Source organism: Loxodonta africana, chromosome 1 (genome assembly GCF_030014295.1).
Source record: "Loxodonta africana isolate mLoxAfr1 chromosome 1, mLoxAfr1.hap2, whole genome shotgun sequence".
NCBI lineage: Eukaryota > Metazoa > Chordata > Mammalia > Proboscidea > Elephantidae > Loxodonta > Loxodonta africana.
Window position 1 is genome coordinate 13,399,326 of NC_087342.1, and position 20,311 is coordinate 13,419,636.

At 40.1% G+C, this 20,311-nt stretch overlaps 2 protein-coding genes across 7 annotated transcripts in view; one reads left to right on the top strand and one right to left on the bottom strand.

Moving 5' to 3' along the window:
• SLC49A4 (solute carrier family 49 member 4) overlaps positions 1-20,311 on the top strand; it is a 121,281-nt gene that overhangs the window by 19,946 nt on the left and 81,024 nt on the right. The gene's annotated exons all lie outside the window — the stretch shown is intronic.
• Positions 13,569-16,130, bottom strand: LOC111751409 (large ribosomal subunit protein eL31-like). The gene is made up of 3 exons (XM_064267548.1): positions 16,088-16,130; positions 14,582-14,967; positions 13,569-13,820 (listed from the first exon to the last, which is right to left on the bottom strand). The coding sequence occupies exons 1-3, from the start codon at positions 16,128-16,130 to the stop codon at positions 13,569-13,571; spliced, it is 681 nt and encodes a 226-aa protein (XP_064123618.1).

Genomic DNA, 20,311 nt, shown 5'->3' on the forward strand with positions numbered 1-20,311 from the left:
GCGGAGCCAACATGGCACTATAGACAGAAGCACAATGCTGTCCCTCCTCACTAAAGACCTGAAAAACTAAGTAAAACAGAGGCAGGTGTCAATCCTGAAACCCTAAGCATCAAATGAAGAGATAAAGAACTCAGCCAAGCACTGAATGGAATAAGAAATTGACAGAGAGCAGAGAGTGAGGAAAGATAGGAGCGGAGGTCACCTATTCACCATCTTGGACTCCTTTCGGAGATTGGCGGGCAGGGAGTATGGGAAAGCAGCTTCACCGAGCTCCCAGCAGGAGACAGAGCACCCGGTAACCAGCCATACACTTGCCCACCCCCATCCTTCTTCCCCCTGCTCAGCATCCACCACTTCCCAGCAGGCTGAGGTTGCTTGACTGGCCAGAAGGCATCGACTTTGTGCCGCTTCGATTTGCCCCATCCGCACAGGCCGGCTCTTTCAGTGCCATTTCATTGTTGCTGGTGTTGCTTTTTTTGGCTACTTCTGGTATCTTCCCTGACTCTCTCCTCGTACTCCTTTCTCTCAAACATCTGGCTCCGTGTGCCATCTTTGCTTCTTCTTGACAGCCTATGAAGCACTGCTTGGTTGGGGATCTGCTTCCCTGGTCCGCGCCACCACGTTGGTGAGATCCCCAGGGTCTTCTTTTTTTTTTTTTTTTTTTAGTTTGCTTGTTTTCTTTTTCTTTTCATGGCTTGAGAGCCCCTTCTAGCTGGGCTGTACTGCACAGCTTGGGAGCCACTTCCCCGGTCTCTGCAGCCGTGTTGGTGGGATTCCCTGGGGGATTTCTTTCTTTTTTTCCTTTTTGTCTTTCATCATTTCGCAGATTCTCATCTCTCTCTCCTTACCTTTTTCTCCTGTCTCCTGAATACCTGACACTGTGTGCCATCTCTGCCCGTTTTAGCCAGGCTGCACCGCACAGGTTGGGAGCTGCTATCTTGGTCTGTGCAGCCACGCCTCTGAGATCCCTCGGGGCTTTTCTTTTTTTTCCTTTCTACTTTTTATTACTTTTTTTCTTTTTGTCTTTCCCCATTTCGCGGTTTCTCATCTCTCTACTTACTTTCGTTTCCTGTCTCCTGAATACCTGGCACCGTGTGCCATCTCTGCCCTTTCTAGCCAGACTGTACTGCATGGCTTGGGAGCCACTTCCCCGGTCTTTGCACCTGAGCCAGTGGGATCCCTGGGGGCCGTTGTTTTCTTTTTTTAAAACTTATTATTTCTGTTCTCTTTTCCTTTTTTTTTTTTCTTCATTTCTCAGTTCCTCATCTCTCTCTGCTTTCCCTCTTTTCCTGTCTCCTGAATACCTGGCACTGTGTGCCATCTCGGCCCCTTCTAGATGGGTTGTGCCCCGAGACATGCGAGCCACTTCCACAGTGGCTGGTGGGATCCCTAGGGGGCATTTTATTTTCTTTTCTAATTTGTATTTATTTCTCTTTTCCTTTTTGTTTTTCTTCACTTCTTGGTTTCTCGACTCTCCACTCCAGGTTCCCTCAGCACATTTTTTGTTTGTTTTTTGACTCCTGTTTCTCTTTCCTCACTCTCTTCTTTCCCATACCCATCTTACCTCCACAAATCACAACCTCCCCCCCTCCCTCCTGCCTACTTGCACTGTGCACTGAACATCACACCCCCTAGCAGCACAGACATGGCCTGCCAGAACCTGCCCTGCACCGACCACCAGTCCACCCTATTGGTCCCAGTATATGCCACAAACAACCCATCCCAGCTCCTCCCCTTCAGCTGGACCTGCCCTCCTGCACCAAAGCTGAGTGACTGGCCCTGCCCATTGGACAAGGAGTGAAAAGTACTGTGCCCAAAGACAAGCAAACAACAAAGAACACATAGCCCACCTGCTCAAATAAAACAAAAGAGCACAATATCACAAACAAACCTATAATCAATAAATGAAGAAAATAACTACTGAATGTCCTGAAGACAGCAGACAATATCAAAATGTATTTAAAAAAAAAAAAAGACAGGATGGCTCCAGTAGGCATCCAAAATAAAACACTAGGTGTCTTTCCAGTAGAAGAAAAGGCCCTAGAACTACCTGATGGGGAATTCAAACCTCTAATATTCAGAGCTATCCAAGAGTTGAAGCAAAAGGCAGACAAAAATGAGGAAAAAATAGACAAATTCACGGAAAAAGCAGACAAATTCATGGAAAATACAGACCAAAAAATAGAATAATTCAGGAAAATAATGCAGGAACAAAATGTCAAATTCACAACTAGAAATCATACAAAAACAACAGTTAGAAATCCAAAAGATAAACAACAAGATTTCAGAAATGGACAGTGTCACAGAAGGTCTGAGGAGCAGGGTTGAAACAGTGGAAGACAGGATCAGCGAAACTGAAGAAAAATATTGGATACAAGTTTGTTTAAGGAAAAATCAGAAAAAAAGAATGAAGAAAAATGAAGACACCCTGAGAATTATGTGGGAATCAATCAAAAACAAAAATTGGTGAGCAATCGGAGTTCCAGAACAGGAGAAAACGGAAAACACAAAGAGGATCATTGAAGAACTGCTGACAGAAAACTTCCCTAATATAATAGAATATGAAAACCTGACCATCCGAGAAGCTCAATGAACCCCATATAGGATAGACCCCAAAACAAAATGACCAAGGCGTATCATAATAACACTCTCTAAAACCAAAGACAAAGAATCCTGAGAGCAGCTCAAGAAAAATGAAAAGTCACATACAGGGGGGAAACAATAAGACTAAACTCTGTTTACTCAGCAGAAACCATGCAGGCAAGAAGGCAATGAGATATGACATATATAAAACGTTGAAAGAAAAGAATTGCCAACCAAGGATAATATATCCTGCGAAATTCTCATTCAAATATGATGGTGAAATCAGGACATATCCAGATAAACAGAAATTAAGGGAATATGTAAAAATCAAATCAAACTTACAAGAGTTATTAAAGGGAGTCCTTTGTTTGAGAACAAACAACATCAGTTCACAACCTGAATCTGGAATGTAAGATTGCACCAGCAAGATACAAACGTAGGAAATGAACTCTCAAGGACTATTAAAAACCAAAAGATTTATAACAGGGAACCAGAGAGGTTAATTTATAAATGACAGCAACATCAGAACAATAAAAGAGGGACTGAACAGTGTAGGTATAGAACTTTCTAATGGAGAGGAAGGCAAGGCAATACCAAGTAATAATAGACTGGTTCAAACCTAGGAGGATAAGGGTAAATTTCAAGGTAACCACAAAGAAAGTTAACAAACCAATCATCAACATAGAGAAGAAAAACATAAAGTCTCAGTAAAAACAAAATTGACAAAAAAGAAGAAAGAAAGAAAGAACTCCACAAACAAAAGGAATTCAGCACAGGAGAGTAAAAGTAACAAAGAAAACATCTGCACCACAAAAAAAAAAAAAAAGGCACTACAAAATGATAGCAGTAAACTCACACTGAACGTGAATAGCCTAAATGGACCCATAAAGAGACAGTGACAGAATGAATAAAAAACAGGATCCATCAATATGCTGTCTACAGGAGACTCAACTTAGAAACAAAGACATAAATTCATTAAAAATCAAAGAACGGGAAAAAACATATCAAGCAAACAACTACCAAAAAAGAGCTGGAGTGGCAATACTAATCTCAGATAAAATAGACTTTAAAACAAAATCCACCATTAAAGACAAAGAAGGACACTATGTAACAATTAAAGGGACAATCCATCATGAAGACATAACCATCACAAATATCTACACACCCAATGACAGGGCTCCAAAATACATAAAACAAACTTTAACAGCACTGAAAAGACAAATTGACAGTTTACAAGGAGACTTCAACACACCACTCTCAATGAAGGACAGAACATCTAGAAAGAAACTCAGCAAAGATACAGAAGATCTAAAGGACACAATCAGCCAACTTGACCTCGTAGACATATATAGAACACCCCACCCAACAACAGCAAAGTACACATTCTTTTCCAACGCACATGGAACATTCTCCAGAATAGACCACATTTTAGGCCGCAGAGCAATCCTCAACAAAATCCAGAACATTGAGATGATACAAAGTATCTTCTCTGACCAGGACACCATCAAAGTAGAAATTAACAACAGGAAGAGCAAGGAAAAAAAAATCAATTACATGGAAACTGAATAAAACCCTGCTTAAAAACCACTGGGTAATAGAAGAAATCAGAGATGGCATAAAAAAAAAATTCCTAGAATCAAACGAGAATGAAAATACATCATAACAAAGGTAGTGCTCGGAGGTCATTTTATAGCAATAGGTACACACATCAAAAAAAAAAAAAGGGACAAAATCAAAACATTAGCTACACAACTCGAAAAAATACAAAGAGAACAGCAAAAGAAGCCCACAGCCATCAGAAGAAAGGAAATAATAAAGATCAGAGCAGAAATAAATGAAATAGAGACTAGAAAAACAATAGAAAAATCAACAAAACCAAAAGCCCGTTCTTTGAAAAGATCCACAAAATCAACAAAACACTGGCCAGACTGACAAAAGAAAAACAGGATGTAAATCACCCAAATAAGAAACGAAATGGGTGACATTACAAGACCCAACTGAAATAAAAAAAAAACCCTGAAATAAAAAAGATCATAACAGAGTATTATGAAAAACTATACTCCAACAAATCAAAGGATGCATTGCATTGGGTAAATCTGCTGCAAAGGACCTCTTCAAAGTGTTGAAGAGCAAAGATGTCACCTTGAAGACTCAGTTGCTCCTGACCCAAGCCGTGGTATTTTCAATTGCATCATATGCATGTTAAAGCTGGACAATGAATAGGGAAAACCGAAGAAGAATTTATGCCTTTGAATTGTGGTGTTGGCGAAGAATATTGAATATACCATGGACTGCCAAAAGAACAAACAAACCTGTCTTAGGAGAGGTACAGCCAGAATGCTCCTTAGAGGCAAGGATGGCGAGACTGCGTCTTACTTACTTTGGACGTGTTGTCGGGAGGGATCAGTCCCTGGAGAAGGACATCATGCTTGGCAGAGTACAGGGTCAGCGGAAAAGAGGACGACCCTCAATGAGGTGGATTGACACAGTGGCTGCAACAATGGGCTCAAGCATAACAACAATAGTAAGGATGGCTCAGGACCGGGCAGTGTTTCGTTCTGTTGTGCCTAGGGTCACTATGAGTCGGGACCGACTTGATGGCACCTAACAACAACAACAACATACGCCAACAAATTTGAAAACCTAGAGGAAATGGACACATTTCTAGAAACATGCTACTTACCCAAACTAACACAAAATGATCTTGAAAATCTGAACAGACCCATAACGAGATTGAAAAGGTAATAAAAAAAATCTCTCAACAACAAAAAAATGCCCTGGCCCAGATGGCTTCACTGGAGAATTCTACCAAACATTCAGAAAAGAGCTTACACCAGTACTACTCAAACTATTTCAGAACATAGAAAAGGAAGCAATACTTCGGATTTCATTCTATGAAGCCAGCATAACCCTGATACCAAAACCAGGCAAAGACACCACAAAAAAAGAAAATTACAGACCAATATCTCTGACGAATATAAAAAAATAATACACCACGACCAAGTAAGATTCATCTCGGGTATGCAAGGGTGGTTCAACATTAGAAAATCCATCAATGTAATCTACCACATAAATAAAAAGAAAGAAAAGAATCACACGATCATCTCAGTTGACACAGAAAAGCATTTGACAAACTCCAACACCTATTCCTGATAAAAACTCATTAAAATAGGTGTAGAAGGGAAATTTCTCAACATAATAAAGGCCATCTATGCAAAACCAATGGCCAACATCATTCTTAATGGAGAGAGGCTGAAAACATTCCCCTTGAGAACAGGAACAAGACAAGGATGCCCTTTATCACCACACCTATTTAACATTGTGTTGTAAGTCCCAGCTAGAGCAATACGGCAAGAAACAGAAATAAAGAGCATCCAAATTGGTAATGAAGAAGTTAAACTGTGCCTATTTGCAGATGATATGATACTGTACATAGAAAAACCAAAGAACTCCATGAGAAAAACTACTGGAACTAATAGAAAGATTCAGCAGAGTAGCAGGATACAAGATAAGTATAAAAAAATCAGTTGGATTCCTATACGCCAATAAATAGAACAATGAAAAGGAAATCAGGAAAACAATACCATTTATAATAGCCCCTAAAAAAATAAAATACTTGGGAATAAATCTAACCAGGGCTGTAAAGGACCTATACAAAGAAAACTACAAAACATTACTTCAAGAAACCAAAAGAGAACTACATAAATGGAAAAACATACCATGCTCATGGGTAGGTGGACTCAACATTGTGAAAATGACAATTCTACCGACAGCAATTTACAAATACAATGCAATCCCTATCCAAATACCGGCAACATTCTTTAAAGAGATGGAAAATCTAATCATTAACTCTATGGAAAGGGAAAATGTCCCGGATAAGTGAAGGACTGCTGAAGAAGAATAAATTAAGAGGACTCCCACTACCTGACCTCAGAACCTGCTATACAGCTACGTTAGCCAAAACAGCCTGGTCCTGGTAAAACAACAGATACATTGACCAATGAAACAGAATTGAGAGCCCAGATGTAAATCCTTTCACCTCTGGCCACCTGATCTTCAACAAGGGCCCAAAGTCCATCAAATGGGGAAAAAACAGTCTTTTTAACAAATGGTGCTGGTAAAACTGGATGTCCATCTGGAAAATAATAAAATAGGACCCGTACCTCACACCGTATACAAAAACTAATTCAAAATGGATCAAAGACCTATATATAAAACCAAAAACTATAAAGACCGTAGAAGAAAGAATAGAATCAATGCTAGAGGCCCTAATACACAGCTTTAACAGGATACAAACCATAACCAACAATGCACAAATTCCACAAGATAAACTGGAATCTTCTAAAAATTAAACACTTGTGCTCATCAAAAGACTTTACCAAAAGAGTAAAAAGAGAACCTACAGACTGGGAAAAAATTTTGGCTCTTACAAATCAGACAAAGGTCTAATCTCTAAAATCTACAGGAAAATCTAACACCTCTACAACAAAAAGGCAAATCCAATTAAAAAATGGGCAAAGGAAATGAACAAACACTTCGCCAAAGAAGATACTCAAGTGGCCAACAGACACATGAGAAAATACTCGTGATCACTAGCCATCAGAGAAGTGCACATCAAAACCACAGTGAGATACCAGCTCACTCTGGCATTAATAACACAAACCAAAAAAACAGAAAATAACAAATGTTGGAGAGGGTGCGGGGAGATTGGAACACTTATGCATTGCTGGTGGGCATACAGAATGATACAGCCATTTTGGAAAACGATATGGCGCTTCCTTAGAAAGCTAGAAACAGAAATACCATATGATCTAGCAATCCCACTCCTACGAATATATCCTAGAGAAATAAGAGCTGTCACATGAATAGACATACGCACACCCATGTTCATTGCAGCATTGTTCACAATAGCAGAAAGATGGAAATAACCTAGATGCCCATCGACAGATACATGGATAAACAGACTGTGGTACATACATACGGTGGAGTACTATGCAATGATAAAGAACAATGAAGAATCTGCCAAGCATCTCACAAAATGGATGAATCTGGAGGGCATCATGCTGAGTGAAATAGCCAATCACAAAAGACAAACATTATATGAGACCACTACTGTAAAAATTTGTGAAAAGATTTACATAGAAAAAGAAACAACTTTTGATGGTTATGAGGGAGGGCAGGGGTGGGGATGGAAAAACACTAAATAGGCAATGGAGAAGTGGTAACTTTGGTGAAGGGTAAGACAGTACACAATACTGGGGAAGCCAGCACAACTTGTACAAGCCAAAGTCATGGAAGTTCCATGGACACGTCCAAATTCCCTGAGGGGCTGAGTTGCTGTGGGACCACGGTCTCAGTGAACATCTAGCTCAATTGGCATAACATAGTTTATAAAGAAAATGTTTTACATTCTTCTTTGGTGAGTACTGTCTGGGGCCTTAAAAGCGTGTGAGCACCATCTGAGATACTCCACTGGTCTCACCCCTTTGGGAGCTAGGAAGAATGAAGAAAACTAAAGATACAAGGGAAAGATCAGTCCAAAGGACTGATGGACCACAATTACCATGGTCTTCACCAGACTGAGTCCAGTACAACTAAATGGTGCCCAGCTACTACCATCGACTGCTCTGGTAGGGATCACAATAGGAAATCCCAGACAGAACTAGAGAAAAATGTAGAACAAAATTCTAACTTGCAAAAAAAGACCAGACTTACTGGCCTGACAAGAGACTGGAGAAACCCCGAGAGTATGGCCCCCGGACACTCTTTTAGCGCAGTAATGAAGTCACTCCTAAAGTTCACCCTTCAGCCAAAGATTAGACAGGCCCATAAAGCAAAACAAGACCAAAGGAGCACACCAACCCAGGGGCAAGAACTAGAAGACAGGAGGAGACAGGAAAGCTGGTAATTGGGGTCCCAAGGTCGAGAAGGGAGAACGTTGGCATGTTGTGGGGTTGTTAACCAGTGTCACAAAACAACATGTATACTAACTGTTTAATGAGAGCCTAGTTTGTTCTGTAAAGCTTCATCTAAACTACAATAAAGTTAAAAAAATGAGACTTAAAAAAAAAGTAAATTAAAGAGACACAATAAAAACAGCAACAACAAGAAAAACAAGGATGGTGTAATTAAAGAAACGGAGAATAGATACTAGAGGATAGTAGTGTGTGACTCTGAGTATCCGTGCACTTCACTCTTCTCATGCAGAAAACATGCATCCTTTCCAAGAAAGAGAAAACCACAGTCCTCTCCAATTATTGCATCCAACTCAAAATCCAGAATTTCTGGTTTCTATCAGGTCTTTGCAGCTCTCTGGGAGTAACTCCCTTTGATTGTCCTCCGTGGCTTTTGGCTTTGTCCTCTGGGAGCCTCTTTTTTGTCCATTATTCTCAGCGGCCACACCTGCGGTGACTGAGGGAGCACACACCCTTCTGTGGGGCTACACAGCTCGCGCATTTCACTTCCTGCCTGGTGCTGGTTTGGGGACCTGAGTATTGCTTTAGGGATCAAACAATCTCAGAGAGTTTTTACAACTGTCTTGTAGTGTTGTTAGCGATACAGTTCTCTCAAATATGTAGTAGACTTCTGGTCTGTCTACATCCAGTAGGTCCATGTGAATGTAGCCACAAAGAGTTTTGCTTTCGGCTATGGTTCTTAGACCTGCTGCATCTTTTTCTTTACTGCCTTTTGTGCTCAGCCTATCCCTGTTCCTTCAACGTAGTGGTGGCTGCTTGGATGACATTTGAAAAAAAGGTAGCGTTGGGTAGGAAAATAACACCCTTTATCTGATCTTTGCACCTAGACTGCCTCAGGGACAATTTTATTTCCTGCCATTTAGGGCACAGAAGCAACCTGAGGCTCCAAATTCCTGTATTCTCATTAAATTGAGATTGCAGCCTCAGGCAGAGAGACACTCTTAGCAGAGCTCTTGTCCCTTCCATCTCTGTTTACAAACCATTTAATACTTGCCTGACTTCATATCTCTTGTAGTGTCATCCTCAAAGCATAAAAGGGCCAGAAACACAGAGTAATATTTTGATTTTTTCAACCAGTTCCAAGTTATCAACAAGCAGTGGTTTACCTGTGACTCACTAGTGGTCTGCTTTTTTAACTTGTCACCTAACCATTAAGCCAGTGCCAAATATTCTACATCTTTGTGAAAGCAACATCCCAATTCTGGAGCCAGTTTTTCTATTGGGGCACAAGTTAAGCTGCTATCATGAGGAGGCCCCAAAAATACAATGGCTCAGACAAGGTAGGATTTATTTCTCATTTAACTGTCCAGAGTTGACAAGTGGGCCAGGGTAGGTAGACAGCTCTGCTCTCCAAGGTCATCTAGGGATCTAAGTTCCCTCTATGTTGTTGCTCCCCTAAGGAAATGACCTTGACAAGTACAGTCAAACGCTGGTTCATCTGCACCGTAGTCATGTTTCATCCATCAGGAAGTGGGAAAGGGAGAGCAGTTTTGTCTTCATGGAAGCAAACTTAAGTCCTCACTCTAAGCGCACTAGCCCACACCTAGCTGCAAAGGGGACTCGGAAGCATAGATTGTAGCTTACCCCAACAAAAACTTGGGGTGGTCTGTAACTAAAAGGAAAAGAAAGAGAATGGACCCTGAGGGATAGCTGTCTCCACCACAAGTAAATTGGCTGCCTGTTTGGGAGGAAAAGATCATTTTGGATCCTCACCTCATAACATGTATCAGAATGAATTCCAGATGAACTAAATGGCTAAATATTTAACTGAAAAACAATCTATGGGAATATTGATCTGATTTCTACATGACAAAGACTTTTTTTTAAGCATGGAAACAAAGGGAAATTATAAGGAGAAAAATTGGTAGAATTTACTACTTACAAATTGTTAAATATGTCTAAAAAATAAATCAACTGGAAAAAGTATTTCTCAAAATAGGAGTAATAACAGATACATAATGTAGATAAATACATAAAGCACTAGTTCAAAATAAGAAAAACTAATATAGCAATAGGAAAAAAAAAGACCAGTAATCAAAAAATAGATAAATACATAAAGCACTAGTTCAAAATAAGAAAAACTAATATAGCAATAGGAAAAAAAAAGACCAGTAATCAAAAATGAAACGCAACTTAAAACAAAGAGATGGCTTTTGGCTCTACCAGATGTGGTAGGCAGAGTAATGTCTCTGCCAAGATCATGTTCTAACCTCTGGAACCTGTGCATACGTCATGTTACATAGCAAGAGGGAACCAAGGTTGCAGGTGGAATTAAGGTTACTCGTCAGCTGACCTTAAAATAGGGAGATTATCCTGGGTTATCAGGTGGGCCTAGTGTAATCACAAGGGTCCTTAAAAGAGGTAGAAGAGGAAGTCAAAAAGGAGTGATGTGAGAAGACCTCAACTCACCGTTGCAGGCTTTGTAGCTGGAGAGAGGAAGCCAGGAGCCAAGGAATGTGGGTGACCTCCAGAAACTGAAAAAGACAAGGAAACGTTCACCTCTAGAGCCTCCAGAAAGGAACACAGCCTTGCTAATGCCTCAGTTTTCACTCAGTGAAACCCCTGTTGGATTTATGACCTATAGAACTATAAGATAATCAATCTGTGTTGTTTTAAGCCACTAAGTTTGTGGTAATTTGTTAAAGCAGCACTGGAAACTAATATACCAAGTTGTGTGTGTGTGTGTGTGTGTGTGTGTGTGTGTGTGTTGTTGTTGTAGTAGTAATACTCAATGCGGGTGAAGGAGGCACTGACAAACCTGCTGGTGGGATATAAATTACTACAAACCCTGCTGAAAAACAAATTGTGAGTATGTTTCGTAAAGCCTAAAATTTCATACTGTTTGACATTGACCCTAAAGAAACCATTTGGAAAACAGCAAATATTTACGTATAAAGATCGCCATAACATCTTGTTAATATTAGCAAATAAACTCTTGGAAACAGCTTAAAGATCTAACATTAGGGAAGTAGTTAAATGAATTTTTACATCTCAAAAAAAAATTATGTTTTTTTTTGTATATAATAGAATTTGAGGAAGCTGTGTACGATTATTATAAAGAATCTTTAATGAAATGAGAAAATGCTCATAATATGCTGTAAAGTTAAAAAGATTTTGTGCGTAAAACCATATATTCAATATGATATCTGAGATTACCTCTGCTTATGTATTGCTTGAGAGAGAGATGTACTAAAAAAAACAGACTGAAAAAAATGAAAATATTGGTAGTGGTTGTTGTCTAAATTGAGGTGGTGAATTTATGGATGATTTTTTCTTCTTTATGCATTTCTTTTCAAAATTTCCTATTATGCATGTATATTACTTTTAAGCTGTTACTTGTTTTTTTTGTTGTTGTTGTTGACATTGAGTCGCTTCCAACTCATAGCGACCCTACATGGCAGAGTAGAACTGCCTTATAGGGTTTCCTAGACTGTAATCTTTACGGGAGCAGATCGCCAGGTCTTTTCTCCTGCAGAGTGGCTGGTGGGTTCGAACTGCCAACCATTTGGTTAGCAGTAGAGCACTTAACTATGGTGCCACCAGGGCACCTTACTAAGAGAATAAATTAAAAGTTATGAGACAAGAAAAAAAAGTTAGGAGACAAAATGGGGGGAGGTGGCATCTCAAAGACCACAACTAAGTCCATTTTTCCCTTCTGCTTTACAGAGAGATTATCATATTTGACCCTAATAAAAATCCTATGAGAGCAGATAAAGTATCCTAGAAATTGAAACAGAAAGAGAATAAGTGATTTACCGAAGATTATAAGTGAATAAATATAGCTAAGTCGAGAAGCTGAGGCCTCTGATATCTAATCCAGTTTTCTTTCCACTGTGTTTTGAATGTACTTTCTGTAACTTGGACTTGATGAGTGTTATTGTAAGCTTCTTCAGGGCCAAGACTGTAATACTTGTCTTTATCATCTCTTTAGTGTCTAGCTGCAGATGCCTTGCCCATACCATAGTAGGTATGCAAGAGATATTTTTAATTGGCCAAAATTATTAAAGGATGCAGAAGTGAAACAAAGTTTTAGAAAAGTAAACTGAGGTTATGATAACAGAGTCTTCCTTTTCCAACATCATCTCTTTGTTTCTCCTTTCTATCTTCCTTTTTCCTGTTATTTATCAATAACATCTCTGACCCTTTTTATTGCTTTGTCTTTTCTTGGGCTAAATAAAAGACAACTATTTCTAGCACTTTTACCATTTTCAACACCCGAGATATCCTATAACAAGTAAGTTTCTTGTGATGTGGGGTGATTAGGAATTGAGGGAAAGTTTGTGAACCGTTAGTGTATTAAATCTTAGAGATAAGTACTTTTATGGATTCCAAATTATTTCACATTAAAAATACATATGACTTAAGAATACTGGACTTACCTTGAGGAAATAACTACAGCCTAAATTTCTAAAGGCCTATGTTCTAATGTTACCACCAGTGTTAATTCTAATAAATTAGAGATTTATGAAGTAGGACTATAAACAGAATAAAAATATACCTTTGGATCTAAGAACCTCAGAGTATTTTAACAATGACTTTTTTATTATTACTACTACTGATATTTTTTTAAACATAGAACCTTCAGAATGAGGCCAGGTAGAAGAGATTTGTGGACTGATAAAATCAGTTCTAATTTTGATTTCTAGTCCTGTCTCAGCCATTGGCTAAGTTACATGACTTTGTAGCTCTTCCCAATACATTTTTGGAGAGAGGAAAGTTCTAAAATTATAGATTTGATTTTAAACATGTTATTAACCTATCTGGGACTCAATTTTTATATCTATAAAATGAAGGGGGGTGGTTATCTAGATGAGATATGAAGTCCCTTTTAACTATAAAGTTTCTAATTCTTAAACGCCACATTATCTTAAGTAAAAATAATATAGAAATCCTAGGTATTTGTTCCAGGATGTCAAAAAGCAAAAGGTTAAGAGATCAGAATATCATTAAATACAAGCTAAAATGTCAAGTATATTAGAAAACATGAACTATAGATTTTCAGCTTGAACTTTAGCTGCTGGCATTTGTTTGGAAAGCTGTAGGACATTGAATAACATGAAGACGAACGCAGCTGTGGACAAATGATGTACCGCGATCCACTGCAAGCCTCATCCTCTCTGCCAGCAGGGGCACTAATTGAGGGCCAGGAGGTGCACAGGGCACCAGCAGGACTTGGCAGCCCACCCCAGGCCCGTAGCAGGCGAGCAAGCTCAGCAGTCCTTGCACTAGTGGGCAGTACTCGGTCTTTCTACCATCCCAGTTCTACTGGAGAAACACCCCAGGTGCTAGAGAAGCTCCTGTATCTTTAAATTAGTCTTCCTCTTAGCCTGCAAGGGAAATTCTCCTATCTCTCATCCTTTCTTCCACCTAGATGAGATGAACCAGGCCCCAGACGTAGACAGAAGGGAGGTAAGAGGAAAAAGGAAAAAGACCCAAGGGAGAAGGGAAGAAAAAGGAATTGAAACAAGAAAAAGAAAAACAAACAGAGAGTTAAAGAGCGAATGCCAATGACAGGAGACAAGAGGAAGAATGAACTTGACAGCTGTTTCTCAGTTTCATCTACAAAAGTGCAGGAGACATGGCCAACTCCCTAACTTGAATACACTCCAACCTTCACCAGGCATGAATTTTCAGGTAAGGAAACGAGTTAGCTAGTTCACGTGAATTAACTAGCTGACCTCTGGAGAGCTCCCTTTCTGCCACAGAGTTTATTGCAGAGGAGATTAAACAACCACCTCACACTGCTAACTTCTGCCTGTCTTCCTCCCCCCAAAATTACCTCTTCGCACTCTTTACTTCTGCCTGTCTTCCCCAAAACTACCTCCTTACACTGTTAACTTCTGCCAGTCCCCCAAAAAACTGTTTACTCATACTATTCTGCCTGTCTCCCACAAAAAAACTACCTTTTCACACTATTCTGTCCATCCCTTCCACCCCCAAGGCCACTATGTTTGAGACACTAATGTCCAGTTGCCATTGCTTTTAATGCTCTCCGTGTCTTTTTTTCAGTTTTGTATCTTTACTTGAGAATTAACTGTTTTCATCCTCATTGACTGTAGGTGTTTGACTGTGGTGACAGGTACATAAGTAACCAATGTAGAGAGCTTGTTTGGTGAATCTGCATGCTCATTATGTTTTCTGGACAACCATACATGGGTAGAGTATGGGATGTTCCTTATTCCTTTGGCCCAGAGAGCTTTGTTGAGCCTAGTGTCACTGTGCACATCTGGCGTTCCCATCCCCTTCATGGCAAATTTCTGGCTCTCCTTGAGTGCCCAAGGGGCACGCTTCTTGAAGCCCACTCCACGAAGGCACCTGGGAATGTTGATGGTGCCCTCTCTGGTCACCGCTTCGTTGAGAACAGAATGACTCTTCATCTCTCCATCCTTCTTTGCGGGAGCTGTTGTACCTGGACCAGGTTGGAAAGGAAGCTGCCATGTCCTTTTAAAAAAACTTCATTCCCAGAATATTTGTTAACCACCTTGTCTTTTGTATTGTTGAATTTAAACTTTTAAAAACTTAGAAGCGGAACTGAGTTCATACATGTTGGTAACTTTGTGAGGTTTTTGAGAAACAATTAGGTTGTGTATTTCAGCGACTGCCCTTGCCTGTGCTTGGATCCGTCCAGGCATTCCTAGAGAGCCTCTGCAGTGTGTGTGTGCACTTCGTGGGGCTCTGTGGGGGTTCAGAGGCCACGGCCCTTTCCCACAAGGAACTTCTCTTTTACGTGGAAAACAAAACTGCTACATGGAGACTGACACAGAAAAAATTAACATTAAATTATGCAATTGACTTCAATTTACCAAAGATTTTTAATCTTTCCTCCTTTGTGTTTCTGTGTCATTTTTAACAGTCAGTCCAGATCAATAGGTATTAAGTTCTGAAAGCTTCTTTCATGAGTGCTTAGAAGGTACTAGAACAATCAAGTTGCATTTTATCTTTAATATGTGAAGCTGAAGGACTTTTTAGTTCAGACTAATCATTCAAGCTGGGTGTTTTTTTCTTGACATTTTGCCAAACTTAGATTTTTTTTTGAGCTTGTATCTGCTTCTAACTACTAGAAAGAAAAGTCTAGATCCAAATTTCATTCCCTCACGAGTCTGACTTCCATCCTCAGCATTCCACTGTAACTGCGTCTGCTCAGAGCACAAAAGATGCCCTTGTTGCTGAATCCACCAGTTATATTTCAGTTATCATCTATGATCTTTCTGTTTGATATGATACTGTCGACACTCACTCTCAATTTTAAACTCTCCTCTTCTTGGTTTCTGCAACACCAGTCCTTTCCCGTTCTTTTTTTCTCCTGTCTCTATAAGATATTCCTTCTTAGTCATCTTTATAGACTCCATTTCTTCTGCTTATTCCTTAATTGTTGGTATTCTCCAGTATTTGCTCCCAAACCTAACCCAGCCCAACCTCAACATATATCTCTCAGTTCAGACCTCTTTCCTTAGCCTCTGACCTATATTCATCTACTTATTGGACATATTTACAGAGTTATGGGTGCCCCCCCATATCCAATCACTCACCTAGCCGTATCTGTTGTTCCACCTTCGCAGTTCTCAAAACCATCCCGCCCTCTGTATCCCTGTTACACCAGTACTGCCTTAGAACTATGCCATAGGGTCCCTGTCCTGGACCCCATGCCTGAGAATGTCCTATTCTAACTTTCTTCAGCCTTACCATTCCAAGGGAATGTGGCCACCCTTCCTGCTACCTTCTAGTCTATGCTCTGGCTATGCAATACCCAAAATCCCCACAACAAGCCTCTCTCCCCGGTCTGCTCTTCCAAGGGTGGACTGCACCCCTGGTGTGCACTCCCTAGGCCCAAGAGATAGCTGAACCAAAACTAAACCAAACCCAGTGCTGTCGAGCCGATTCCAACTCATAGCGACCCTATAGGACAGAGTAGAACTGCCCCATAGAGTTTCCAAGAAGTGCCTGGTGGATTTGAACTGCCGACCCTTTGGTTAGCAGCCATAGCTCTTAACCACTACGCTGCCAGGGTTTCCAAGAGGTAGCTAAGGTGCAGCTATTTAGAAGGGGGTGAGTGGAGCTTGGATGGAGTTTGAATCTTCAGCTCCACACATGTGAAATCCTTGAGCCAGGGATCAGAAGAGAATAGGGACATGCAGGGATGCCCATTTCTACTCTTGTCACGGGCCCCACAAACATTGGGGCAGAGCTAATTATTGCCTTATTTTTCTTTGTATTCCTGTTACAGCGCTGGTAGGTGATTCTGAGGGTTCCTTACGGGCAAGGGCTTTAGCTTTTTGTTTTTGTACTGTTTTTATATTCCCATATGCCTGTCACAGTGCCTACCCAGCATACAGTGAATAAATAATACGTATTTTGTTGGATGAGTTAAATAATGAATGATGTTTATGTTAAACATTTTATAACTATTTCATCTCCATGTCATTTTAAAGAGTTTGCAATTTTTTTTTTTTTTTTTTAATCTGGAGGCCAGCATTTTTCAAGAAAACATTTGGTATTACTGTTAAATGAGAAAATTCAATTTTATATGTAAAACTGAGTTTTATACTTAAATGTATTTTTATAAGCAAATTGATTTTATAAATTGATACAAGGTAATAATACCCACTAAACCCTCACTTCCGTCGAGTCGATTCCGACTCATAGCGACCCTATAGGTAATAATAGATGATAGATGATAAATAATAGATGATAGATGAAAGAAAATAATGTCAGACAAACATGAAAATCTAGGTATTATAGATTTGTGTTACATCCTCATCATCTTAATAATTATTACTAGATTATCAGTGCTCATGATGGGCACTAGGGCAGAAGTGCCTGGGATCAGTTAGAGTATTGATAACTGCCAAGCCCTGAGGTACTCTGGAATACAGGTGTGAGAAGGAGCAGGCCTAAGTTCCTAAAAGATACTGGGAAGAACTGGAATGGGTTTCCCTGTCAGACTTCTCATGAGTTCAGATGGTAACCTCAAGATTCCTTAGGTCCCAGTTCTCCCACTGAGCTCATTTGTGAGGGGTGTGTGTGCGTGTGTGTGACTTTTAATGCAAGAAACACTTCAATAGTGAATAACATTTAAACACAAAACCTGCTTGTTTGAATTCCTGAGATGATTTTTCTCTCTGGTGAATTATATGTTCTAGATTGGACCCCTAAGTTTAGTGACCTTTAGACTAAGAGCTCATGAGAAATGCCCCTCATACTATACGTGCTTTGGATCTCAGTGACAAACAGTAATTTACGAATGGGTACATAGCACATAGGTATGCTAAAGAGGTGTGGGAAGGTGTAAGGGAGCACACCCACCTGCAGATACAAGATTGGTTGTAGATATTTCTACGTACGTAATTGTAGCTGCTGCATGTATATTAATATAGACAATAGAGCACACAACGGACACAGTCATGGGAACTTCTTAGACATAACCAACACTAACCAAACACCTCATGGGACGAAGTTCCTAGGCTTGAAGGCGAAGGACCATAGACTTGGGGGACATCAGTTGGCACAACATAGTTCATAAAGACAATGTTCTGCATTCTATTTCAGTGAGTAGCACCTGGGGTCTTAAAAGCTTGCGAGTGGCCATCTAAGATACAACGACTGGTCTTTTCCTGTCTAGAGCAAAGGAGAGTGAAGAAAACCAAAGACTCAAGGGAGCAATTAGTCCAAAGGACTAATGAACCACAGCCTGTACCACCCTAAGACCAGAAGAACTAAATGGTGGCTGATTCCCATTACCAACACTCTAATGGAATCACAACAGAGGGTCCTGGACAGAGTGCGAGAAAAACGTAGAAAAAAAATCAAATTCACAAAAAAGACCAGACTTACTGGTCTGACAGAGACTGGAGAAACCCCCAAAACTATGGCCCTAAGACACCTTTCTGACCTGGAACTGAAGCCATTACTGGAGACCACCTTTCAGCCATACAATATAAGAAAAAAAAAATTTTTTTTTTTCTTACAGGCTCATAAAATAAATAGTAACACCCTAGAGGAATATGTCCCTTCGAACAATCATATGAGATCAAAAGGACAACATTTGCACAAAAGCAAAGATGAGAAGGCAGAAAGGGGTAGAAAATTTGGATGAAAGGAAATGAGGAGACCAGGGCAGAAATGGAGAGAGTGCTGACACATTAACCCGGTGCCGTCGAGTCGATTCCGACTCCTAGCGACCCTATAGGACGGAGTAGAACTGCCCCACAGAGTTTCCGAGGAGCACCTGGCGGATGCGAACTGCTGGCTCTTTGGTTAGCAGCCGTAGCACTTAACCATTATGCTACCAGGGCTTCCACTGACACATTATGGGGAATGAAAACAATGTCATGGAACACTTTACATACAAACTATTGAGTGAAAAACTAATTTGCTCTGTAAATATTCATCTAAAGCACAATGAAAAATAAATAAATAAATTGGAAAAAAAAAGAACATGAGAATACTGTGTGGTTTAAAATCAGGAAGGTGTGTGTCAGGGTTGTATCCTTTCGCCATACCTATTCAATCTGTATATGAGCAAATAATCCGAGAAACTGAACTATATGAAGAAGAATGTGGCATCAGGACTGGAGGGAAAGTCATTAACAAACTGTGATAGGCAGATGACAAAACCTTGCTTACTGAAAGTGTAGAGGACTTGAAGTACTTACTGATGAAGATCAAAGACCACAGCTTTTGGTATAGATTGCCCGTCAACATAAAGAAAACAAAAATCCTCACAACTGGACCAATAAGCAACACTATGATAAATGGAGAAAAGATTGAAGTTGTCAAGGATTTCATTTTGCTTGAATCCAGTCAGTGCCCTGGAAGCAGCAGTCAAGAAGTCAAGCAACATATTGCATTGAGCAAATCTGCCACAAAAGACCTCTTTAAAGTGTTAAAAAGCAAAGATGTCATCTTAAGAACTACAGTACACCTGACTCAAGCCATGGTATTTTCAATCGCCTCATATGCGTGCAAAAGCTGGACAATGAATAAGGAAGACTGAAGAAGAATTGATGCCTTTGAATTATGGTGTTGGTGAAGAATATTGAATATACCATGGACTGCCAGAAGAACAAACAAATCTGTTTTGGAAGAAGTAACAGCCGGAGTGCTCCTTAGAAGCACAGATGGCGAGACTTCATCTTATGTACTTTGGACATGTTATCAGGAGGGATCAGTCCCTGGAGAAGGATATCATGCTTGGTAAAGTAGAAGGTCAGTGAAAAAGAGGAAGACCCTCAATGAGATGGATTGACACAGTGGCTGCAACGGTGGGCTCAGATATAGCAATGATTGTGAGGATGGCACAGGACCAGGCAGTGTTTTGTTCTGTTGTCCACAGGATTGCTATGAGTCAGAACCAACTTGATGGCACCTAACAACAAGAACAACAGATGATCCTAAAATCTCTCCAAGCTCACATGTTCTTTATAGGACGGAGTAGAACTGCCCGATAAAATTTCCGAGGCTGTAATCTTCATGGAAGCAGACTGCTGCATCTTTCCTTCAAGGAGCAGCTGGTTGGTTTGAACCACTGACCTTTTGGTTAGTGGATGAACACCTTAACCACCACACCACCAGGGCTGCTTCACATTTTCGAAGACTCCTGTGTTTCCTGATTGGAAGGTAGTCTTTTCATGGCTCCACGGAGAGGTAACAAAGAGTGAAGCCTTATTGAAAATTTGAGTTTTATAACGTACGTAACTCTCAAGATTGGCATGGTTTTACCAGTTGTTTTTTTGTTTGTTTGTTTTTTACAGATT